The sequence below is a fragment of the Dunckerocampus dactyliophorus genome, chromosome 11 (genome assembly GCF_027744805.1).
Source record: "Dunckerocampus dactyliophorus isolate RoL2022-P2 chromosome 11, RoL_Ddac_1.1, whole genome shotgun sequence".
In the NCBI taxonomy this organism is placed as follows: Eukaryota; Metazoa; Chordata; class Actinopteri; order Syngnathiformes; family Syngnathidae; genus Dunckerocampus; species Dunckerocampus dactyliophorus.
Genome location: NC_072829.1, coordinates 7,705,300 through 7,732,135, shown reverse-complemented (window position 1 = coordinate 7,732,135; position 26,836 = coordinate 7,705,300). Strand labels below are relative to the sequence as shown.

General features: G+C 39.5%; 1 protein-coding gene across 2 annotated transcripts in view; it reads right to left on the bottom strand.

Annotated features, from left to right (window-relative positions):
• Positions 1–26,836, bottom strand: part of slit3 (slit homolog 3 (Drosophila)) — a 292,011-nt gene that overhangs the window by 134,902 nt on the left and 130,273 nt on the right. Inside the window, exons 5-6 of one of the 2 annotated variants that reach the window (XM_054792929.1) lie at positions 19,525–19,596; positions 981–1,052 (exon numbers count right to left, since the gene is read on the bottom strand). In XM_054792929.1, coding sequence (XP_054648904.1) covers positions 981–1,052; positions 19,525–19,596 — 144 coding nt within the window. Of the gene's footprint in view, positions 1–980; positions 1,053–1,315; positions 1,463–19,524; positions 19,597–26,836 lie in introns of those variants that run through there. The other variant, XM_054792930.1, reaches the window with a different exon arrangement.

Below are 26,836 nucleotides of genomic sequence, written 5' to 3'. Positions count from 1 at the left end.
GTCGCTGGGTGTGTAGTATTCAAAAACAAATAACCCCCAGGGTCTCTAATTAGCGCAGAGTCAAAAAACATTTGCAGCTGTGGCTGTAGGCAACCTGCTGATGTGCTTTTTTTCCACTAACTCCTTACATTATCCATAGAGAATCAGACATGTGCACCAAATTGACCATTCTGCTCATCTGTAGGCCTCAAAAGACACTTCATAGTCATGACCAGACACATACTCACACTCAGCACACATGAAATACAGCATAACTGATACATCATGTATAATAAAGTGACACACACTCATACGCGTTGATGAATGATGGGGGTAGCTGCATTTGAAGTGTCATGCAGCATCCAACAGCTTGATATGCCTCTGCATGCGCTTTAAAATGCTACTCAATTGTTGGTGCAAGACTCATGCGTGTTGTTTGCTCTGAACTCACCACTGATATTACTGGTATTACCTTACCACTATTACAACACTGATTCTGTTGCTGGTGCGTTGTACAATATACTTATAAATAAGTGACCAATAAATGATCATGTGGTCAAAGCGAGCTATAGTTCACTTTCCATTTTCTCACGCACTCCAAACCATTGCTAAAGATGAAAGAATGAACTTGTTACAGATGAAGCGTTTAACAGCCTCTCTCCAATCATAGTCCTTCCAATTAAATACATTCCTTGGCTAAAATTAGAGCATTTATAAAATGCACCTTTGCGACAACACATTTTTACATGGTAACGACAACTGTGTGTGTGTGTGTGTGTGTGTGTGTAGCAGTGCACTGATCAAGGACACACATCTGCCACCGTACGCTCTGCTATTAACCACATTTACACATAAAGAAAAGAAAAAACTTGCGCATGCAACATTTGCGAGCACTTTGTTAACTTCGAGCCACAGTCAGAGGAGGATGAGACAGGATGAAGGCAAAGACGGGACAGACCTGTTAGACATAGGATGGAGGAGGAAGAGGATTATGCACTTACAGAATCTCCAGATCGCGCAGCGCTCGGAAAGCTCCATCTTCAATGCAGCTGATGTGGTTGCTGTCCAGTTGCCTACACACACACACACGCGCACACGCACACACACACACACACACACACACACACACACAGATGAGAGTCAAGGGGGAGGAGGGATTAACCAAAAAGGCGTGAATGAGTGTATGTGTGAGTGTGTGTGTATGTGTGTGTGTAAAGAGTAGGTGGGGAGGTGATACCCTAAGGAGTGAGCTCAAAGTACACACACACACACACACACACACACACACGTATATAAAAACACACACACATAAAAGCATTGGGATGGCCGCTCTCACCTCAGCGCTGTGATGTGTGAGCTGCCCTGAGGAGGAGGAGAGGAAAAGGAGGAGAGCCCACCAGGAGGAAGAAGTGGCGGAACAGCCAGTGTGGCGTCAGCCTATCACCTGCTTGCTTGCCGCCGCCGCCGCCACACTGGCCGGCGAGAGACAGCGAGAGAAAGAGAGAGAGAGAGAAAGGGGGAGGAAGAGAGAGAGCTAAGCCCACCCTTCCTTCCTTCCTTCCTTCTTGTCTCTTCTGTAAATATTAATTGCATTTTCCTCCTCCTCCTCCTCCCAATGTCATCTTTTATTCTTTCTTTCTTGCAGCGTGTAGCGAGCGAGGGGGTAATTTCATTACATTAGGCCAGCCAATCCATTAAGGGCCTTTTACCGGCTCTGTCACTGAAACAATTTCATTAAAAGCAAAGCCGCCGTAAATCAAACCCGCAGTCACGACTTCCTTCCTCTCTCCAAAAACACAACCGGCCCCGCCCCCAGCCTGGCCCACGCCTCATTGGTGGACGCCTCCTCTCCCTTGTGCCCCTCAGTCATCCATCCTTGGCTTTTATTTTAATTTGCTCAGCTCTGCTTATAGACGACATCAGACCATCATTAGATCCATGAACCCAATAACCCCAAGCACTCTTCCCTGCGGTGAGAAGAGAATGACTACTCTTGACTTCTTCTGGACCAAAAATGTCCAAAAGATTCTTAGTGTGCACTTTGGTACATTCACGCTGGTATTTCTGTCACGGGGCCAAAGACTGCAGTAAAGAACGTATGCATGAAGCAGGACTTAATATTACGTCAAGTCAATGCTACCTGCTGGGTTGACTACGTAGGTTATTTTTATAGCAGGACAGATTTCAGCAAAAGCTTCTAAAATATACTTTTAAAGAGCACCATTGCTTTCACATTTAACCAAAGGATCCGTATTAGCAGAACAAACGTGTTCCTTTTAACTGAAACTAACACGACTTAGTGTGAACACACACCCTAAATCATCGTTCATCCCCTTTCACTTGTCTCCGATGTTGTCTCCTGGCATCGTTCTCCTTCCCTAACCTTATCCATTTCCCCCTCACCTTCACTTCCGCTCTCCTCCTACTCCCGCTGCATCTCTAAATGTGACACTGAAGCAGTCCTCACAGTGAGGGACACCCGTGATATGTCTCTTTAGGCTTGCAGGGATGTCGCTCGGCAACTGAAGCCCAAAAAAAAAGACTTTTCAGTGAGCTAAATACGGATGACTAAAAGCTGAATTTAGGGATTTTATTGTTTGTATTCTTAGCTTTGTCTTCCTTGTGGCAAGCTGATCAGCATCTGTTCTTTTGTTACTTATTGAGGGGTTTTTAATTCTCCTATTCAAGTTAAGTTTTTGTATTACCAAATCTAAAATAATAAAGTATAATCCAATAAACTGCCCTATTATTCCAGGTTTAAACGGACTTTTTTCGATATTTTTTTTGGTTAATATTATAGTTCAGAGGCATAACACCTCAAAAGACAACACACATGTTGGTGTAAAGCAGTGTTTCTCAAATAGTGGGGCAAGCCCACTGAGAGGCAGGGAGTACGTTCGATGTTACTGCAGACCTGCCAACATGTACAAATGTATCGCATTCAACACGCTCTTGAATACACTTGTGTGCTTCACAGCTCTCCACTTTCTTGCATTTTCCTGGTTTCAGTTTCGAGTTCAGTCTGTCCAGTACCGAGAAATAAACAGATGCGATCACTTTCTCAATAATATTTCAAAAACAAACAAAACATTTCTGTTCCCTGGAGGAGGCATGACAGAAAATAATTGAGAACCACTGGTGCGAAGCTGTGATCCCCAACCCCCATTTGTACCGGGCCGCACTTTTTTTTGGATGTTTTATTTTGAAAAGTGGCCGGATTCTCTTTGTTACATCCGTCTCACGTGACGCATGTCCACTGTGCGTGTGCTAACTTTCTCTCTGTACTTTCTATTGTATTTTTACCATTTTCCTTTCACCTCATATTTGGTGTCAAATGCTGATACTATGTGGGAATGCATAAAGGTAAGTTTTGATGACTTATTGAGTGCTAATGTGCACATTTGTCTCAAGTTAATTCATGCTAGCACACTGCCTTTTACCACACGCGTCAAACAGCAATGTAATAATCTCTCTGGAAAAACTCCAGGCTTGAACTGGTGGATGGTGGGTCGGCATTCATTTTGTGCTTTTAATTTGATGTTATTCATGTCTTAGTTTTACACAATACATAATAAATAAGATTAATTAGATCGCTAGAATGTACGAACCCCCCCACCCCGGGAGATTTGTGGGAACACAAGCCGATCCGTGGGTCAAAAAATGTTGGGGACCACTGGTGTAAAGGGTGTTGTGTACTTTCAGAGTGCATTTGAAATGTATATTACCTGTAAAACGCTACATAAAGCTTCCATTCATGCATTTCATTTAGATGCAACTACAAATGGCTCCATGAATTGCGACATCATTTGAGGTTTAATTATTTTTTTTTAAATGTATTAAAAAAATGTATGCCATATTCCAGGGTAACATAGCATAAGCTAGCGTACCGCATTGCATAACATAATATAAACATAACAACATAACACAACACACCATAGGGCTGCAACTAACGCTTATTTCCTTATCGCTTATTTGAAGCTTATTGTTTTGACTAATCGCGTTAGATCATAGAAGGAACAAATCAATATTAGCCAAACACCAATAGTTCGTGGTTTGGTCTGCAACATAACACAAAAGAAGCAAAAATGTCCATCACGTCTCCAAAGTCAAAGCCGATGTGTGCGAAGGTCTTGTTAGTTGTCTAGTTGTCAATGAATTAATCGATAATCGATTGATCATTGACTCATCGATTAATCGTTGCAGCTCTGAAACATACCGTACCTTGCATGTTGGTGGAAAAGGTTGTGTGCTTTCAAAGTGCATTTGAAATGTGTTTGAAATGTTTCAATGCAACTACCAAACAATGATTGTATATCTTCCTTGACTCTCTCCACTTATTTTCCCTCTTGCTTTGTTTGTCCATCAGCAGGATTAGACAAACGTTGATGGAGGTTTGCTGCACAGGCCAAACATCTGGTTAACATCATTCTCAAAAAACACTACATTTTATTTTCAATGGCTGTGGCGCAGATACACGCTCGACTTTCCGCGTGCGCATCAGGGCCATAAAATGCTATTTGATTTACAGCAACGTGAATTTTTCATGTAGTGTGCGTCCAATGACGCTGGCCAGCTGGCAGTTAGCACTCTGGACCTACATGGAAATACTGTATATTTACAAAAAATACAGAAATGGGCCCTCAGGCCAAGATTGGCCTCGACTTACAGTACTTTATATGTAAGTCAAAACAAGAACCTTATTAATTTTGAATAATAAAAAAACACAAAATAGCCAATATACTATAGCTAAGAGGATCTGAAACGTAGGATTTTCAATGTCCTTAAAATGTTGTTGTTCCTATTTTCTATGTCAAAGCAGGAACTCCTATTATGAATTTCCTATGGGGAAAATAAATATATAAATTAATAAAATTAATAATACGGAAATATCTATACATTCATTGACTGGGGCTCAAATTTTACCCCCAAATCCTAGAAATTAAACAGAAATATTGAAATAAAACAATTGAGAAGGATCTAATAAGTGAAGGCATATTTTTACATTGAACATTTTTTTTAATTATTTAACTGTATTATTTTTTCAAATAATTGATAAAAAATACATTGTTTTCTGTTGAACACACAAGGGGACTGTTACCTTATATACAGCATTGTTATGTTGTCTATAAATATGTGTATTTGACATGTCTTTTAGACCGTCTCAGATGGAAAGAGTTCCTGCGCCAGTTTAACTGCATTCTGTGGCTTATCCTGCATCTCTACAGCAACTCTGCAGATCTAATGGCTGTTAGACCCGTGCAGTGGTGTGTCCATCTGTGTTTTTAAAAGTGAGGCTTCATTGCACGTGCAAAGCTCCACTAATGTTCCTTCTGCTGAGGATCACCCACAGGGACCCAGCACCTCTCAGGGGAAGGACTAACGAAGTCTTATCAGATCAGTGGCACAACCTCTCAGAGCAAGCGGTTGGTTTTATCAATCGGCCGCCGCGTGGGATCACAGTTCTTCAGAAATGTGAGATTTTCTGAGAGGAATGAGAGTTAAGTTGAGGACTCACATCGGAGGCCATGTTCCTCATCCTGCGTCCCTCCTGGCTGAGGGTAAACGCTTTCATCATGATTGAATTCCTCTGACAGCTTTGTTCACCGAGTGCCGTGATTAGCAGTGACATGATTGCTATCAGTCTGCCATGAGATGCTTGTGTGTGTGTGTGTGTGTGTGTGTGTGTGTGTGTGTGTGTGTGTGTGTGTGTGGTGGATGTTTGTCACAGGGCAAAGACTGGAGGACCAAAATTTAATTTCTTTCCATATAATTAGTGTCTTTAATCATGTCTATGATGAAGCCTATTGGCAGACTGATATAGTCCTTCCCTTTGCTACCATCTGGCATGCACACACACGCGCACACACACACACACACACACACACACACACACACACACAATCTTTCTGCTCTATGAATCCACCTGGAACCACCATTATTGGGGAAAAAATGATTCTGTTTGTCAACCACAGCCTATCAATACACGTCAACATTAACATTGTGTCATTTGTTTTATACAAGCCCCTTCCTGCCTTTGTTAACGCTTAGATGCGACCTCTACCACTACCACCTGACTACTTACTAACAGTAACCATGTCCCCCCCGGACGCTGTTTATGAGCGCCAAACATGAGAAAAATGTATCTCCCTCATTTGTTCTACTTTTGGGAGAACAAGCACTCAAATGGTCGCTTCTGAAGTTACGGCTTTTCATGACGTCCTCCCTCATGAACATGATGTCGCCTCATTCCCACCCCTAGCCACACGTATACACCCACCACTTCATGGAGGGTAGAAAAAAGCAGGCTTCGCTACACATCTCAAAATAAAGTCCGGCCCTCTGGCAAATATCAGAGAGCTACAGCAGTTTTCTTCAGCAAATAGGCTAACCTAGCATGAAGTTGCTGTTAAAATGTGAATGAAATGTTAGCACTTTAGCATCGCATAGCTATGCTAGTGTTGCTAGTGTTTGTATCCTCCTGTCTCATTCCTGAATGTTATGCTGCTGCATGTGATATAGGGCATCTGTTATGTTGCACAAGTGCAGTTGAGCCTGGTTTATGCTCCAGCGTACGCTACGCCAGCTCGCTCCTCCGCCTACCCAGCACTCCCACGTGGCTTGACGAGCACCTCCAAATAAAATCTAATGGTGACTGGTGATTGATCAGCTTTTAGTACATTATTTCCTGTGTATGCGACTCGCTCACAGGGCAAGCAGTCTTTGTGCATGACTTCTCCCCCGATTTTGCGTCAACATCAACACATCAATTAGTTCCAGGTCCAATAACACTCGACGTCTTCTCTTTAATTGTCGTTCACTCTCGACAACGGAAGCTAACAAGCTAAACAGCCGAAAAGTGTCACGCTCAACCCCAATGATTGTAAAAAGTGGATGCAAGTAGTACACAATAGCACTTTTTGGAGTCGCACACTGTCTGAGACAGTTGTGGACAAACACAGCTCATTAGCATTAAAGCTACAAACACACAAGTAGGTAAACCCAGTAGGGTTTACTAAAAGCACTTTTAAACTGAACACACTTCCAATTAGGGCTGCAGCTAACAATGAACTTTTCTTATTTATTATTGTTTTGATTAATCAAGTAATCAGTTAGTCCCTAGACCCCCTGTGTCAATGGAGGGCCGAGACACTGCAGGTTTTCTCTCCACCCAGTTTCTTCAGAAGGTGATTTATTCGATGAGCTCCTTCCCTCAAATAGAAAGAAATGTTAATCATTAAAATCACCTGCTTTAGTGACCGGCTGGAAAAAAAACCTGCAGTGTCTCGGCCCTCCGTGGCACCAGTTTGACAGCCCTGCCGTAGACAGATCAAATTAATATGAAGCAAACACAAACAGTTAGTGGTTTGGTCCGTAACATATCAGAAAAGAGGCACTGTCTGCTTTCATGGATGACAGAGGAAATTAAAAAATATTCACATAAGAGAAGCTGAAATCAGAGAATATTTACATTTTTAAATAAAAAAAAAAGATTAATCGCATGCCAAAATAATTGTTGATTAATTGGATAATTGATTAATCATAGATTAATTGTTGAAGTGCTATTTCTAATACACTATTGTGGGACCTCATATGTGGAATTGGTCAAATAAATACTTGAATATGGGTCCTATAAGATGGAATGTTTGGCTGTGTACTATTGGTTCTTTAAGAATGTGAAAACATAACACCCATCCACTCACCTGCCTGAAGTTTTTTCTAAAACTACCATCCAAATCGTGTCTTCCTAGGACAGACACAATTGTATCAATTTCAACCAATCCATTACGGGGGGGAAAGTCCACCAAAAGGTCGTTTTTTTCCCATCAAATACTGCAAATAAAACTGATATTAAGAATGCGATTTTCAACCGCTCATTTCACATTTCAGACCCCATGAAGCTCATGTAGACATTGTAGCATTACAGCTTTGCAGGCGTCAGCACTCCACTCTCAGACCAAACGAGCCTCATCTGCAATAAAATCATCGTCATGTGGCAGCTCCGCATCGACACGGACCGGCTCAAAGCGAAGGTTGTCGCATATTGCTGTTAAAACCAAGCAGAGTGCATCGCTATCACACTGCAAGCAGCACAACCCAAGCGGCAGGGACTTGCCGAGACATTCCTAGCAGGATCGTGGGAGGTATTGGCTCGCCTATAATGACCTTGCTTTTTAGTGTTTCACATGGCAGAGAAATATGAAGTGTTACTTACTTTTACAGCTCGAAATGGGGAAAGTAAACCGTGGAACAAGACGGTTAAGTTCAGGCTGCGTTCATGCATCGCGCCAAACTGCAGAAGTTGTGGAAAATGAGGCTGACGAGGCATATCCTAATCAAGTATAGTGGAACCTCTAAGATTGGACTTTCAAACACTTTTTCCACCCAGGAAAAAAATGGACATTATCTGCGTTGCCATTAAAAAACTTGTCAAAGTTCAGAAGTTGTGGAAAATAAGGCTGAAAAATGTAACATATCCTTTTCCATCTAGTGCAGTGGAAGCTCTATAGCAGGGGTGTCAAGCTCAACTCAACCGGGGGCTGCTGGAGGTAGAGTCTGGGTGAGGCTGGGCCGCATCAAGTATTCAGTCCGGAATCACGCTTCAACCAAGTGACTAACTCATCAACAGACAGGAGGTCATTACTCAACATACTAGTCTGATTCAAATAAAACTAGTAACCATGACAAAGTGACAGGTAAAAGGAGGATAATAAATACAGTAACTATGTTATCTGTAAAAACATAACCTTTAGCGATTCCTTACAAAACAAGTACTGCAAAGCATGCTGGTAGGTTGTTATTATTCTCCACAGTAGTAGCGGAAGTTCTCCCATGTGTGTTTACTTGCCGATTATACCGTACGTCATTTTTGTGTTGGCACTGTGATTGTAGTAAGTGTTCTGTCAAGTGACTGACCCCCTGTTCATTTCACTCTGTGACAATCTCCCTGCAAGTTCAGTGTTGGCTACTGCTTACCCAATTAAAGAGACTCTTCCTTTAAGCAAGCTAAAGCGCCTCTCGCCATCTCCCCACATCTCCTTACACTAAACTTTGATTATTAACTATTAGTTTGTTCCAAAAGGTCTGACAAAAACCGAAATGTACAAAAACCGAGGCACTTTTTCTCGTAGGAAATCCAATTAACACATTCCAGACACCCAAAAATACTAACAAAAATACTTTTTATAGAGAATAATTATAGTTTTACATGCAGAAAACAATGCGGAATAGTTCTAAATGATGAACGAATGGAACCTATTGTTGATGTGGGCTTCACGTACATCCTGGCAAGATGGGATTCAATAGTGTTTCTCACTTTCTTTATCAAATTGCTGGCACTCACAACTTCTTTTGGCCCCGTGGTGGGTTATTTAACAGTTTCACTCAATGAAAAACGCATGGACAGTGAGTGAGCAACGCGTAGGGTGCTCCGTCTGCGCACTCGATTTCGCGGAATGATACAGCACAGGGCAAACAGACTACCGTAATTTCTGGTGTATAAGCCACTACTTTTTTTCTTACGCTTTGAACCCTGGGGCTTGTACAGTGATGCGGCTAACTACGTTTCCCATAATGATTAGAGTGCTGCTTCAGGAAGTAGTGATGTGGACGAGGGAAGTGGAAGCTAATATCACGTTTTGAAGTCTTACGCAGCGATCTCTGACACATCTTAAGTTACTTTGATCAAGTGTAGAATTACCACAGCTTCTATTTGGACTAATCGGACCGCCAACCATCCACTACTGAGTGATGAGGTTTAGCTCAAGCTAAATGGCTAATGGCTCAAGACAAAAGTGACAAAGAGTGAAAACGAAAGAGAGAGGCTGACAGTGTGCAACAAAGGAATTATGAGGCTGTTCAATTGTGTTGCTGAAGAATACGATTTGAGTGGTTTCAGTTCCCAGGAGGAGGTGGAGGAGGACAGCAACGAATGACTTTTCTGGTAGACTAAAGTTAAAAAACAACCTACCCGCCTAATATTAGGACGTAAAAACAAAAAAGTCATAACTTTAATGACGGAACTGTAAGGCAATGGTGTGGAACATTGTGGAATGAACATTTGGTTTTTACTTTTTTAGATTTATGTACACCTTGTCTCATTTTTGCCACACAAGCGTAAAAAGAAGTTAACCACTGTAACCATCGTCCATCGCCACATCGCGGTTCAAATATCGCCCCCTCACTTTATCGCGTTTTTTCAAATATTAAATAATAAATAATAAATGATTGCTGTTTAATAGTTGACTATTGCCTATTATTCTGTGTGGAAGTGGTACATTTTTGACTTCTTATTGTGTCCTTCTTACTCACTCAGTTTTACACCCATTCTTATGTTTAGCAGAAATAAATTGGAGGCTAACTAGCTAGGTATTCTGCTGTGTTTAAAGCAGCGGCTGTCTCGTCTGTCACTTCAGAGGTGCCGTAGCCTGCGCACAAGCGGTGCACAATGTGATGTAAACAAAGCGAGCAGCACTGTCGGAGTGCACGTCTATGTATGGCAGACGCATGTCAAGACTGGCATCAAATATATCAAATATATCAAGTGGCAAACGTCACAGTGAGGATGGATGACTGGCTGGTGACGATTCATCTTTTTTAATTCCATGCGCGATCAACCCACATTACGTTTGAGATGCTACAACAACAAGGAACTTTCCAAATGCTAGCAGTGAGTTATCATGTCTTGTCATTGCTTATCATGTCTACTGTATTAGCTTTTACAAGGTCATAAACAGGTTTCCGATGCTCTAAAGACGAAAACATTCCATTTATGAATACTGAATCCTACTTTGCAAACATTCAAACCAATTAACCGCAATAAACGAGGGACGACTGTATGATACTCTAAAAATGACGGTGTTTTATTGATTTAGATTTGAGGCCGCTTCATTCATGTACAGTATATACCATTCTATCTTCTATAAACTTTAAAGGTATATTTTTGATGAATATCTCAGTCAAATTCAGATTTTTTATAACTTCCAGTGAATATAACTTCAGATATTTCAGTGTACACTATTTTCTTCACTTTTTCCCATCAGGAATTGTGTTTTAAAAACCACACAGTACACGCCAGAAAAAGTTGTGTGCTTCCTCTGTCACCTCTGTACCACTGTGGTCGTAATTCAAACAAACGGCCTACATTGCATTGTGGGTAGGGAAGCGTGAAGCGAGGGTAGGGAACAGATAGCGGAGGACGGCGTGAAGGAGGAGAAGGTAAGGCGCGCTGTTTAAAGGAATCACTTTTTGTGGTACACGCCCGAAAGGCGGGATTGTAGATGTTGAGCCTGGGTGAACACAGCGGGAAAGATGAATTAAATTTGATCAAATAATGGGAAAAAAATAACACATAGTGTAAGCGAGAGAGAATAAGCGACAGGTAGATGGAAAACACTGAGGCCATGATGGTGAAGAAGATAAAAGGAGAATATGTGTGTGTGCGCTGAGGTGTAATGCCAGGTATATGAAACAGTGGAGGCTTATCTGATGTGTCCATGACTGAATGACTGTTGTCATACACAGCAATATCTTTGCTTCATCTTCTTCACCTCCACTCTGCTGATAGGTAACGTACACTTGGGGCATCATACTAAATATTGTGGTCTTCAATTCGAGTACTCTGTTAATGCCGTAATGACGGAGAAGGACGTTCATTAGAAGCAGGAGAGAAATTTGACAACTCATATATAACAAGTTAACTTTTGAACTGTAATAATAATCACGAGTGCATGAGAAAGTGGAAAGAAAAATGTAGCTCTTTTTGACGTCTTTTGATTTATTTGACAGAACATTGCAAAGCAGCGAATCTGAGTTGGGTGGAAAGGCTTCGCGTGGGACACAAGCAGCAGTAAACACCATCAAATGCTAACGTAGCCTCTGGGCAGCGCCGCGGAAGGAGAGAGAGAGGAGAAGTATTACGGCTAAAAAGTGGTCACCACCAGAAACAAAGTGAGAAGGAGAGATGGGGGAAAATCAATGCAGTGTCCACCAGGGACAGAATGTCACGGAGGCTTTTATTCCTCTTCGCCACTCTGTAGTGTAATGGAGGACTGGAGCCTTTTTTATGGCCACAGTCACCTTGTCTAATAGACGAATGGAGGGACGGAGGAGAGAATCCCAACCAAGGAAAAATACCAAGACGTAAAGAGGACACGGGAGTAAAAGAGACAGAAAACACAAGAAAAAAAAGACAATAATTTGCTTAACTTGTTGCTGCCAATATTTATGGCAGGGGGTTGGACACAATTAACATTATTAGGAGAAGAGAATTGGCAAAAAAATATAATAATCAAGAGTGGCAGCAATCAACGACGACAAGGCCGATGATGAACGACGCGAGTCACTGCTGACTTCAAGCGAAAATAATTAACTTTGTAGATCAAATCACTTTAATGGACCCAAAGATGATTACACTGTCACTTTTGATTGACGGCACATTTTCAAATGAACCGCAGGAGGTTGTGCTCCCTTGGAAGTAGAATATGTACTAGTACAGTACAATCAGTAGAACTAGGTTTCTTGAAAATAAAAATCAGTTTTCAACCTCAATGTACTACTTTTACAAATGTAATTAATAATTCATGAATGATTTATTTAAATAATAACTAATTACCTATTCACCTATCACTTAAATAATAATGTAATAATAACACTGATCTACCTAACCTTGATCACTTTGCAATAATAAAACATGTTTTGATGATTAATACTAAGCAAGGACGTTGCTATACTTGTCGCGGTTGGAAAAAAAGAACACAAAAAAGGGGTTTCCGAATTTGTGTAAGCTAATGCTTCTACTGCTGAACCGCTGCACACAAACAGGGTGCAAATGAATCAAAACATGCACCCCTCCTGTGTTGGCTGTGTTATTATTTTACTGGCAAATACACACATCACAGATGTCAAACTCAAGGCCCGGGAGCCGGATTTGGCCCGCCATATCATTTTATGTGGCCCGAAATAATGCATGTCAAAAGGACACTTATTTTAATATTATTTAAAAAAATATTTGTATATATATTGCAATTTTGTTATTAATGTTAATTTTGTCTTTACTTTTTTAAGCTGTATTTTTCATGATTTTACTTTTATACTATTGTAAAATTATATTTATATTGCTGCAATTTAATTTTTTTAACTTAATATAAATAAATTAGTAAAAATTTTAATATATGAAAATATTTTTACAATAATATTAAAAAATGTAGTATTGAAAACATTTTTACAATAATTTAAACCTTTACTGTTACATTTACAATTATATACATATATTTACAATTATATACATTTTAAATACATTTTAAAATACATTAAAGTAAAAAAAAAATAATATTACTAACAAAAACAACTTTAAAAAAATAGTTTTTTTTAAATCAAAAAGACAATCTTTCTTGCTAAATGTATTTGTTGTCAATATTGACAGAAAATCTTCCAAATCCAATTTAAAATGACTATTTTTTTATTAGTTATTGATGAAAAATTAATGTAGTAATTAACAAAATTTGAAAATAGAATTATAAAAAGTGGCCCTCTGAGGGTAACCATTACTGCAATGTGGTCAACGGTGAAAAAGAGTTTGACGCCCCTGCACTACGTGGTGGCGCCATTAGCAAATCTCACATTTTTGTCCCCCCATAAATCATAGCGACTTGAAATTTCTCACACACCTTTACAAAACTGTAACTACTACTATAACTTGAGGGTGTTTAGCCAAATCACTGTGAAAGTTGGTACACATTTTTAGGGGACTGACAAGCATGTGTGTGTAGAATTGAAGCAAGACTGGTTGAAAAACAAGAACCCCTTTGCAAGGGCATGGGCGGTACTTAGTGACTAATTGTCCGTAAGTCACTGAGCGCGTGTCTAATGCGTGTAAAACTTGAATGACTGCATTACATGTACGCTAACATGTCCTCCAAAGCATTTTCAGTACAACCCATAGGGCATTTTCTGCCATGACCCCCCAATTTGAACTACTATTGAGAAACTGATGATATCTATTTATTTATCTGTACTCTACAGGCTGAACTCGAAGCTGAAACCAGCGAAATGGAGAGCAGTGAAGCATACAAGCGTATTCAAGAGTCAGATTGCATGCGGAGTACGCTAAATTCATACATGTTGGCAGGTCTGCACTAATCTTGAAAGTCCTCCCTGCCTGTCACGCCCCACCTGACAGCTCACCGCGTCCCCCGCAGGGGGGCCCGCCCCACTATTTGAGAAGCACTGCCATAAGGAGTGCCACAAATACACCAGCTGCGTTTGCACCGACTGTCCTTAAATGATGGAAGACAAAGAGAGGTGAGAAGAATAACAAAAAAAGTGCTCTCATTTTAAGAAGCATGTCCTTGTGGAGTTTGGAGCAGCGGGTCCTTCCTTTTTGGTTCATCATGCATCACCGCAGGGTTTTGCAGCACGCACACGTCAGCACAATGCTAACTGTTAACCAAATACAGCGCTTCATTTTGTTTTTTAGTACGATTTGCTACTAAACTCTTGCAAGATCACGTTGAGCATCACACGGTGTGGGAGGGAATGTGTTGGTCAGACGCCAACCTGATGTTTGGATGTGATCCATGGCAACACACACACACACACACACAGTGCAGTGTAGACACTTTCAGGTCCATTTAACATTAAAGTCATCTTCCTGGTGGACCTTGGCGTCCATGTTGAATTTACAGCAGGCTTGGGAGAGACAACACATATGAACCGATTCAGGTGGTCACCATGGAAGCTTTTATACATCTTAATAATCCAAAGAGACTTGATATTTTACGGCGCGTCGTAAATCTTAATTTGAACACGCACACACACACAGACACACACGAGGTAATGATAATAAGCAGATGTACCGTCTGTGCCTGCTTGATGTTGGGATTGAAATGTTCCTCCTTTTCCCTTCCTTTGTGTTTTACAAGGACTTGCAAAAAGTCCCTTTGTGATGACACCACAAGGTCCATTGACACGCTTTAAAATGACCAAATGAAACAAATGAGGACGTGCCTTTGTCAGGTAAAAACAATGACTGATGCAGTCGACGCGCAATCAAATTTGACCAAATGTCTTTGCCCCGACAAGTGCAATGATGATTTATTTACCCGCATGCGACCATCTATTCATATTTGCATCCCTTCATCCTACTGAAAGGGATCCATATACTGTATATCACATATATAGCCAAGGTCACTGTTCTTGCACAGCGTCATCAGAGCTGACCGTGTATAGAGTATTAGGGAGGGAGAAGCTGGATCTGTATTATACCCAAATAAAGAATACAGTGTTCCCTCGTTTATCGCGGGGGATAGGTTCCCAAATTAGCCCGCAATAAGTGAAATTCGCGAAGTAGCCAACTTCTTTTTTTTTTTTTTACGATTATATATGTTTTAAGGCTGTAAAACCCCTCACCGTACACTTTATACACTTTTCTCACACGGTAAATAACATTTGATCACATTTCTCTGTTGTTTAAACACTTTCAAAGAAGTTCAAACCTTCGTTTGAATTTTAATGATCAACCTGCAGGTAGGACACAAGAAATTATTAAGTCACTCATGCGGATTTTTCTCCCGTGACCGTGCCTTTTCGTCCTGGCGTCGTTCCGCTGGACTGTAGCATTTTTGCATCCTTGTTAAAACATATTACTGCCGTCCTCCTGCTTCGAACCGAAGATTTGTTTACAAGCTAGCAAGCAAGCTAGTGATGACACAGGAGACACGCAGGGCGGCAAGAAGGAGATTGATTGACAACGGTCTACAGCCAATCAAGACGCAGAAAACAATGGGCGGTGCAGACGGACGAGGGAGGTAAGAGAGACACTCAACTTCCCACAATGCAATACTTCTTAAAGGGCCAGGCTCGGCCTGTAACAGCATTCATACGTTCATAAAATAAAAAAGAAGCACTAAAAAAATTCTGCAAAACAACGAATCCGCGAAAAGTGAACACGAGGAAACACCAAATACCAAAAGAAGTTGAATGCATTTTTTTAATTTACCAGATTAGGCAACGGTTACCTGTTTCAAGGTTTACCACGGTTTCAAAACCACTAAAATTGTGCAGCATACCGTTCTTGCAGTATGAGAGAAAGTGGAGGTGCAGTTTGTCACGTCCTGTGTTATTCCTAACAGCTGGAACTGGGCTTCAATGTGCTGAAAACAGCAGTGTTGCCTAAGGTCGGGCAACTTAACCGTCGCACCATAGACAGCACCGAGGTTAGCTGCCTCGTTAGCATCAAGCGGCGCCGGTGTGACAAGAGCTCTGCATCCCGTAGCGTGTGGATTTAGTGTGTATTTCACCTGGCTTCGCAGCTATGGAACAAATGTGTAAGCACATAACACTATTTAAATACAGGAATACATCAAAACCTAATAAGTCGTCAATGTCATCGTTTAATCGCTTGCAGTGTAAACGTGTATTGACACTATGTTGCAGCGTAAAATGTAAATGGCAAAATACACAAATATAGCATTATTTAGTGAAAACACATGAAAGATTCCTTCAAAAGGGATGCACATTTACAAGATTCACTACATTTAAAAGAGGTTTCCCTGAAGCGCAAGGTGGCGGAACTCGATGAAGGCATACGTGTCGTCATTCCACCGGTACGGCTGCGCTGTTGTCACCATTGTCAGTCGACATGTTAGCAAATGTGGAGATGTGAATCAGAACAAGACAGGAGTCCAGGCGTTTATAAGTGGTATAAACCGTTCATTATCCACTGAACAACAAGCAACAACCACTTAGCAAAAGTTGCTAACAACAACCACATGACCTGGGATACACAATCCAACAACTCCAAAACACTCACCAACACAGCACATTCACCATGCTATGAAATAATAACGTAACATTATGATTTGTTTTTATTATTATTATTTATGTTGTGACCTTCTTGAGCCACCGAGCCACTGATTGAGCCACTGATTGCATTCATTTGCATTTTGCTCTGTGTTTTTTTTTTTTTTATTTTCTATGAACATATTTATGGTCTTGTGACATGACTCGCAGGATTAACCACAGTAGACTATTAAGAACAGCATTTGAGTTATTATTTATTTTATTTATTTTAAATACATATGTTCAACTTCCATCATGTTGTATTTATGTTGTTTAAAACTGACTGTTCAACAGAAAAGGTTTTTTTTCTCTTCTTTTCAATAAGATATGTCAAAGTAACACATTTCAGAGCTGTATTTATAATACGTGAATCCATGTTTTTGCCCAAGGTTATCGTACCGTCAGCATCTCATACCGGCCCATGCCTATCCAGATGTTTTACTTTCTACGTACAAGTAATTACTGGCCAAAGAGTCGGAAAGGAGAGAGATGAATTTAACAACACATTTTTGTTGTTTTGTTTTTTTTCTTAAATACCATATCCGACCTGCTAACCCTGCCCTTTTTTAAATTATGGCAAAAAATCTGTTGACAAAATATAACATGAAAATATTTTTAAGCACAGCATTTTCACAGAAAACAACAAAAAAATGTATTAAAATTGTACAGAAATGTCTTTCTAAATACATTCTTTTTAGGAATGGTTTTAAACAAGATATTATTTATACGTATTAGTTTCATTTATGCATGTATTATTTATGGATGTATTTTTAAATGTATTAGAATAAATTGTACCTCCTGATTATTTTTGTTGGCAGTAGGCATAAAAATAGTTATAGTGAATCACCGTTTTAAGCTGCTGTATGTCACTGCATATCACGTTGTGGTACAAGTCATCGTGTTTTGATCTGACAAATGTTATTGTTGTAGAATTACTACAGCTTCTGCTTGGATACTAACGCCGTGGCACCCTGTTGAAGGCCAACAAAATACAAAACAGTCACACGTCGCGCAAGTAGGATTGCAAAGTTTACTGTAGGTGCAAAGCACTCGATGTACGGTTCCAATTCGGCCTTGCGCGCTGCCACTCCATATCATGTGTACAGCACGTCCCTCGCAACGTCACGGTTCGAACATCGCTCCCTCACTCTATCGCGGGTTTTCCAAAATGAATTAACAAATGATCACTGTTTCGTGGTCCCAAAATGTCAGGTTCCTGCAGTGATCCTGTAGCCTGTGTATTAGCAATGTGGGGTAAACAAAGAATAATTGGAGTGTTAAGGTGACTATTGGGGTGTTATTTCATGACTCTGATAATGGTAAAAAATATATATATATATATATATATTTAGAAAGTCATAAACAGGTTTTCTATGCTCTAACTCCTCAAATATTACATTTATTAATATTGAATCCTACGGAAGTTCTCTTATCGTGGTCGGGTCTGGAACCAATTAAGTGTGATAAACGAGGGACTACAGTATACCATTCGCAGTAGCGATGCCATAGTTCTGGGTGCCGTCTTCACGCGAGACAGAAGTTGTCTTAAATGAGAAACATCGTCATGTTTTAATCTTGTGATATCCTCTGACACCTCAAGCAATGAACCCTTCTTATAACTTAGAATGTAAATATAAAACGTATAGTTGAAAAACTCGTACAAATGTAGCAAACAGGAAAGATAAATGTCGTGAAATAGTGCAGTTACTGTGCAATGTATTACAAATAATGTGTCCCGTTCAACAACAAAAAACTGTCCACCTCAAGAAAGCTAAATATTACATCCTTGATCATCCAGAGGGAAAAGTCAGGCCTGTGTTGTCCTTTCAAAGCCACAACGTGCGTCTTTGCATCAGTGGGCCACTTGATGGCGCTGCTGGCTCACCTTCCGCCCTTTCCCTCCGCAACCAAACGGCTGTTCATGCTCTGACTGATTGATGACAAACCTTCTTCCAGCCAAAAGGAAGGTGGTGCCATGTTTCATTGCCTGCTTACTTTTGCTTTGAAAGTGTCTGACTTCCTGTAACAAATGCGCTTACAAATGAGAAATAACATGATGACACAATGACAAAATCATGCTCACTATTTTTGATTGTACATCTGGTTTTGCATGGTCGGTTTTCACCATTTAAAGACTCGTAGGCAGTTTGAAATCTGCACTTTTGACGTGAGTCAAACACTCCTGAGAGTTAAGGACATTCGGAGTTTATGAGCAAAGTTCAAATTGCTGGAAATATTCCTGTTTAAACACAATGTCTTTTGTGTCCGTCTATTCTATCATTCTATCCTAAAAGGGTCTACACATACTGATGACACTGTTTACCCCCAACACTTGACGTCGATCAGTCATTATTGACGAGAGGCATCGATGAGGTAGCCGATCGATGAGACCGCTGGTGATTAGGATGTCACAAGTAATCGACAAGAGGGTTTTTTCCCCTAACGTGAGGACCGAAAGCCTTTCAGGACGACGTGAAGCTATGAAGAAATATTGAGCCCCGGGATTCAACACGCCATTGAGTGGGAGTAAAAATATTTGAGTTGCCTTAAGAATACATTGAAAGCGACACATTTAACGTCAGCATACATCAAGTTATAACATAACGACTCAGTCACAAGTGTTAGTACTGGCCAAGCATATGGACGTGTGGGTTTAGTGAAATAATAAAAAATGACATGACGCCAACTGAAGGGAATATTTGCGCTTACAGGTTCTTGACGTTGGTGATTCCTCTGAAAGCTTTCCTGGGAACCGCCTGGATTTGGTTCTCGCTCAGGTCTCTAGGGAGGAGGAGGAGGAGGAGGAGAGAGAAAGGGCATTAGATGTGGTACTGAGGAGTCCAATCATGAACAAAACCACAAGAGGTTGAACTCTGGAGACAAAAAGCCAGCAGAACACAAAAGGCAGCCAGGAGAAGGCGACAGATGGACGATATGACATTTATGATGGCTGGAATAATTGCATCCATAGAGCTTCAAAAGGCTCAAGAATGCATTGGAAATCATCCTGATGTGTGTGTAGCTGTTCATTCTTAGTTAAACACACACACACACACACACACACACACACACACACACACGCCACCAACACCGTGTTTGAACCCTGGCTGATTTTTATTTTCCACATTGACTTTGGCTCACGTGTAATGAATGAACATCAACGCTATATGAGCCAGAACTTACGTGACACGACACGACAGACGGGCGTTAACGACAACATTAGCGTGACAGTAATCCAATTAGACAGAAGGGGGGGGAAAAGAAATGGATAAAACAAGCTAACTACGGTATTATCTTCCTGTACTCACACTTGTGCTCTCCATTAGGCTGCAAATGGACTTTTAACACTGTCAGGTATGATTGTCATATATAAAAGAACTCTAGGGCTGGGCGATATGGACCTCATATCCCGATATGTTTAGGTCAAATATCGATATACAATATGCATCCCGATATTTTTTAAGCAAAGGGAGTTTAGACAAAATCGAAGCCAAAAATGTGTGTCATGTTGTTTTATTAAAACAAATACTTTGCATGAGGGTGTTTTTTGAAATGTTAAAGCTTCATGCAAGATGCATATAAAAAATGTTATCTAAAAATAGCCTCTAAAATGAAGTAGGCCATTCTCTTTTTGAAATGAATATCGAAAAAGTCAAATATAATCATTTCATAACAAACCGTTAGCTATGCTCAAATCCTCAGCTAATAACAAAAACAAAAAAAAGGGAGATACAGTGCAAATTCAGTCTATATTGATATCAACGGTATGGTTGGTTTTGATATCGTACTTGAAGTAAATATTGATATTTAAAAATATCGATATATCGCCCAGCCCTATAAAATCCGATTTATTTTTTAATGCCATCCAAGAAGATGATCAAATCAAAAAGGCTTGACGTGTATAACGATCCAAAGTTAGATCAGGTAGGGTACTTTTTCCTTGTCCTTTAAAAATGATCCACTCTCAACTCTATATTAGTCCCAGTTTTCCAGCCATCCTATTGATTTTGAAAGACATCCAATTTTTATTTCCTTTATTCTCCAGGATTTTATCACAGATGGGGTCAAAAGGTACTGCATATATAACTGTATTTGCATTGTAGGGAAATTAATGGGGCTAAAAATCCAGTGTCAGTAGCCACGGCAAGAAATCCCAAAAGTAAAAAAAGACAACAACAAGGAACTCTCCCAATGTGTGAGTCTATATTATGGGTTAGTTTCTATTATTATGTCTACTATATTGGGTAAAATGATTGTAAAGGTGACTTTAGGGGTGTTATTTCATGTCTAGAGGGCTCTAATAATGTTAAAACCAGTGTTTAGACGGCCGTGAACCAGTTTTCTATGCTTTAAAATATTCCATTTGTAAATAAGGAATCCCACTTCACTTATCACAGTCGGGTCTGGAACCAATGAACCGCAAAAAAAAAACGAGGGATGATTGTACTTCAGGTACTCATAAAAATAATGAGAAATTGAGATTTAATTCTTATTCAATCTTAATAAGCGTAAGACATCATAATGATACATAATTATGTATCTTGTGCAAACCAGACAATTACTGGATAATAAAAACCATAAAATTAATTTAAAAACAGAAAAATAATTTACAGAACACTGTTGCATTATTAAAATAATAACATCTGTTTGTGTTCAAAATAACTTGAAAAGTTCTGAATGGATTTGGATGAAAATTCCAGGAATTGCGCTGCACTCTCCGAGTGCTTCTATAGTTTTATTCTTTTATTTTTGCAAATTTTCTTAAAAAAAAAAAAAAAAACTAGAACAGTTACAATTCTAGGAGAGTAACACTTGTATTAGGTACTTCAGGTGCTGATAAAAAAGTTGGGAAAGTAAAATAAACATACAACAATGTATATCTTAAATATATTCATACAACATATGTCAAATAGATCATATATAATAAAAACCTCTAAACTGATACAAAATTAAACAATATACAAAATAATGGTGCATTATTAAATTAATTATATCATTATTGTTGCTTTTTATTTAATTTAGTGGAATTAAAAACATCTCTCCATTTCTTCTCTTCTTCCGTTGTAGATTTTTCATCAGTAGTGTTATTGTTTGTGTCTTCATGATTTATTTTGGGATCAACGGAAAAAAAAACAAAAAACGAAGCATATTCTGCTGCTTCGTTGTAAAGCATTTGGTTTCCACAAGTTCTTAAAGATATGAACAATAAAGTTGATATAATTTAAGTAAATATTAGTATTATTATTAGTAGAATAATTTGTACTAGAAGGTTTTTTCATCTATAAACAAACATGCACAGTCTCTGATTGACTGTCATTGTTCATGAGGGTCCACTGTCCGTGTACTACTCCATTAACGGGTGAGCCCAGCTTGGAAAAAACACAAAATGAAGGTTTCCATGGTTTTGGAAGTTTCCCGCTCAACCGCCGCCTGCTGTGATCTCTGGCTGCGCCTTTTGTTTCACTTCCCACTTGGACTGACGGCTGATGAATGTTGCGGGCCATCAAAGTCTCCTTATAGGCGAAGAAATGTGTTCTTCTATACACGCATGAAGCACATTAAGCATCATGAATGAGCTTTGACGGGTTGGAATGCAATCGTGAGCAGCTCAGCCTGCAGATAGATTGTTGATCTTAGCACTGTTTGCTTTTGACTTGGGTCCTCTTTTCTTACTGTTGCTGCATCTCTGACGTTGATAGAGCAAATACGAGTATTTACTCCATGCTTTGTATTGTATCTCATGCTCATTGTCTAGCCGCCTAGCTAACTACACGCACATACTGTATCTATCTTGTCTGTTTCTATGATCTGTGGACCTCTTGGTGAATAATTTACCAGGAGAAAATACAATTAGAAAGGAGACAGAAGGATATAGATGTGTAATTAAAATTTTAAAAATGGTGTTTTGTTTTTAATCCATCACATCTGTTATTCTGTATAAATGCCATTATTATTATTATGAGTGACAAAACCCACTTTATCTTAAATAGTCATGAAAAATAATAAAATATTATATAAAAATATTCATTCATTTTGTATACCCCTAGTCCTCATTAGCGTCACGGAAAAATAATAGTAATATTTGAAAATTTTACATTTGTACACAGGTTTAATATATATTGGGGCTTTCAATTGATTAAAATATTTAATCATGATTAATCACATTTTGTCCACAGTTAACTCGTAATGAATCGCATTTAATCGCGGATGAAAAAAGTGTTTATCTACAATAAGTAGGGATGTAAATGTCTTTGTGGGTAAACAATTTGATACGTAGCTACGATAACTACATTTGATTTTATTCCAAAAATAATATACAATTAGAAATCTCACAGTTTTTGCATGTTTAAAGAGAGCGGCGTTTTGGTCCACTTTTTTGGACAGTCCTTGAATGCACCTTCTAACTTTCCCACGCTGCACAGTACTACTACTACTATACTGTATTTTTACACTTTTTCCTTCACCTCACATAACTTTGACAGCCCTTATATATATATATATATATATCACCCACCCCCCATCCTCCCTGGTAGGGTGGGTGGCTGTTCATCTCAAGCTCGGGTCCTCTACCAGAGGCCTGGGAGCTTGAGGGCCCTGCGCAGTATCTTAGCTGTTCCTAGGACTGCGCTCTTCTGGACGGAGTATCTGCCGGAGCCACCTCTCCAGTGTGGGGGACACGGCCCCCAGTGCTCCTAAGACCACGGGCACCACTGTTGCCTTCACCTCCTAGGCTCTCTCCAGCTCTTCTTTGAGCCATATATATATATATATATATATATATATATATATATATATATATATATATATAAAATGCCTTGTATATATTATATTGTATTATATTGTATATAATCCCAGTATATATAATTTGTGTGCAAATTTAAAATGTTCACCTTTAAAATGTAATTCTATGACAAGAAAATAAATAAATACATAAATAAATAATTGACTTACTTTAAAAAAAAATTAAACATCACCTTCAAATTGTCTGGGTTTATTTTTAATACACTAAAAACCCGTCATTTTGAGTGTAATAATCTCAGGAAGATACTACACAAGAGTCTGGTTCTTTTTTCTTGATATGATCCAGTTTTTATATGATGTAGCGTTGTATAGGGATTATTGTGTTATATGGATTGTTGCTTTTCATATAGATGTGTTGAGTTTTATGTTGTCTTGTTGCTTTGTGTTGGACAAGATTAGTTTAGTTGCTACTGTGGTCTCACCTAAAGGGGATCCATTTTAAACAAAGAAACAAACTATCGATTTAAGCATTTGGATTTTTAGCGTGCCAAGAACCCCACTGAAAATGACCCTTATATGTTGTACTATTTGAACACTAAGACGCATGCATGGGATGCATGCATCATGTCCTCGTGTAAACAACAACTGTCCTGCTCTTGTTGGGCCGTGACGCGTACTGCTGACCTTTGAGTACAGTGAAGGCCATCACTAACAGGAGGCTGGCCTATGTCCCCTGGAAAGGACACTGGCTGATAGACAGGAGACACACAAACACACACGTACACATACACTTTGCGCTTTTAAAGAGACAGATGAGTGGCTTGTGACTTAAATACTGTAATTACAGCAGGGTGTTTACCTGATCTACAAAAAGCAGAAGAAGGCGAATAATTGAATGAATTTAGAAGCCTCATTATGTATACAGTATAACAAGTACATTTTTTAAACTTGAGTAATGATTTGGAGTGCATGAGAAAGTGGAAAGGAAAACGTAGCTCTCTTTGACCACAAGGACATTTATTTATAAGTATATTAGGAAATAACAACACAGCAGCAACAGAACCAGTGTTGCAAACGCAGTAAGAAGAAAATTGTTTAGTCAGCATTAATACCGCTCATCATTGTAAACAGTACGGCAACTGTAACACGCATGAGTTGAGTAACACTGACTAACAACATTTGAAGGTGCATGCAGAGGTAGATAAAGCTGTTGGATGCTGGACACTCATTGTAATTTCAATGCATCTTGTGGAGTTATTTAAAAAACTACAACAGGAGGTTGCCTACAGTCACAGCTGTTCATGCCAAAGTGTTTTGATCCACAGCGGTTAATTGAGTAAAGGCATTGACTGCATCATTTACAGTATGCATCATGAAGTGCACCGTATGGACAAAAGTACTGGGACATATGGACTCCTCTTTGAGGTCCATGGAGGACTTTAGGATGAAGGTGAGGAAGTTTGGAGGCATTGGCACTGAATTTATGTGCGTGTCTATGCATGTATATGTGTGTGTGTGTGTGTGTGTGTGTGTGTGTGTGTGTGCGTGCGTGTGTGTGTTGGCTCCCAGCTACTACATCCTTCATATGAACTTCCATTATTCATGTAAAGAGAATAATAACCGCCACCAGGTCACTTCGGATATTACTGTTAACCCCCTGCAGACAGGGACACACACCCACACACACACACACACATCATGCACATTTAACCAGCCAGTTTATAGCGTCACACCACCATGCATCACATCGGCAAACAGAACAAAAGCACACACAAGTCCATTCGTGTTCATGTACACACACGAACATGGTTGAGGATATGAGCTGCATCCACCCTCAGGCTTGTCCACATAGACAACTATTAACCTGCTGGATTTCATGCATCCAAGGTCTGAAGAGGACAAGGAAGGTGGTGAAGGTGTGTAGCAATGCTGGCTCTGCTCCAGGAAAGACATAAGGAACAGAAGGAAGAAGACAGAAGGGGGTCACTGGGAAGTCTTCTTTGAAACCTGAGCTACCTTCAGTGGAAGCCTTTCCACCTCTTTCCAAACCTTCCCTTCAGTCTGCCTTACCCTCCCTGGGGGGCCATAAGTACATTTAATAGTGTCTCATGAAGACAGTAATAAATATTGACTGCTGGCCAATTCAAAGTGGACGCTCTTTTCTAAGCAGTACGTTGCAGCAGCTACATGCTATGAGGCTGTGGTACAGCGCCATGGCCTGGGGATGCACAAGTGCTGCTTGGCTGTTTTTTTGCTTTGAACTGAGTTAAAATTTGGGTACGAGCTGCTAGTTAATAGTAGGCATCGTACCAACATTTGGGACCAAAGATAAGGTGAAAAATAGGGTAAAAATATGCTGTAGCGTGGGACAAAGTTAGAAGGAGCGTTCAAGGACCGTCAAACAAAGCGGAACAAAACTCTGCTTGCATTAAACATGCAAAAACTGGGAGATTAGTAAATGTATATTGTTTATAAATAAAACAAGGACCCATATTTCCAAAATAGACATCCCTTTACATAAAATTTGATGTAGCTTTCGTAGCTGCGTATCAAAGAGATTTGCATCCCTACTTATTAGAGATAAAAACATATTTCTATCTGCGATTAAGTGTGATTAATTACGAGTTAACTGGACAAAATGTGATTAATCGTGTTTAAATATTTGAATGGATTGACAGCTGTAGTAAACACATATGGGGCAACTACCAATACTACATGGAATGACAACAAAACAAATTAACATTAAACATGTAACATTAACAACTATTTACAGAACAGTCAAGCAAAGCACGCTGGGAAGCAGCAGTTGCCGATTCTAACTTGATCTTTGACTGTTTGTAATAAAATGTACTTGCATTTTTAGAATGAGGTATCCTTTGGGAAAAAACAGATGAATAGAATTGTAGTAATTGTTACAGTTACTATATCATTCTTTCCGATAGGATTAAATCACATTTTAATACACAATCTTAAAGGGCAAACATTAGTAAACACTGAATCCTGATTTTGATTTGATTTGATTTCGTCCGCTTCAGCATTCAAGCAGTCCACTTCTGACGAAATTTCTTTAGACATTTATGAAAAAAACACAAATGAAATGCTATTTCTTCACCAAAACAAGAACAATATTGATTTTGGTAGTATGAAAATTGAGGTATACAATACGTTCCTTGTCAGCATTCTAGCAGTGGCCTTTTCAAACACTTTTTTAACGTTTTATTCTGTAGATCAAGACGACTATTAATTTTTTTGAACAATGTGAAAAACAAGATGGCGGAGG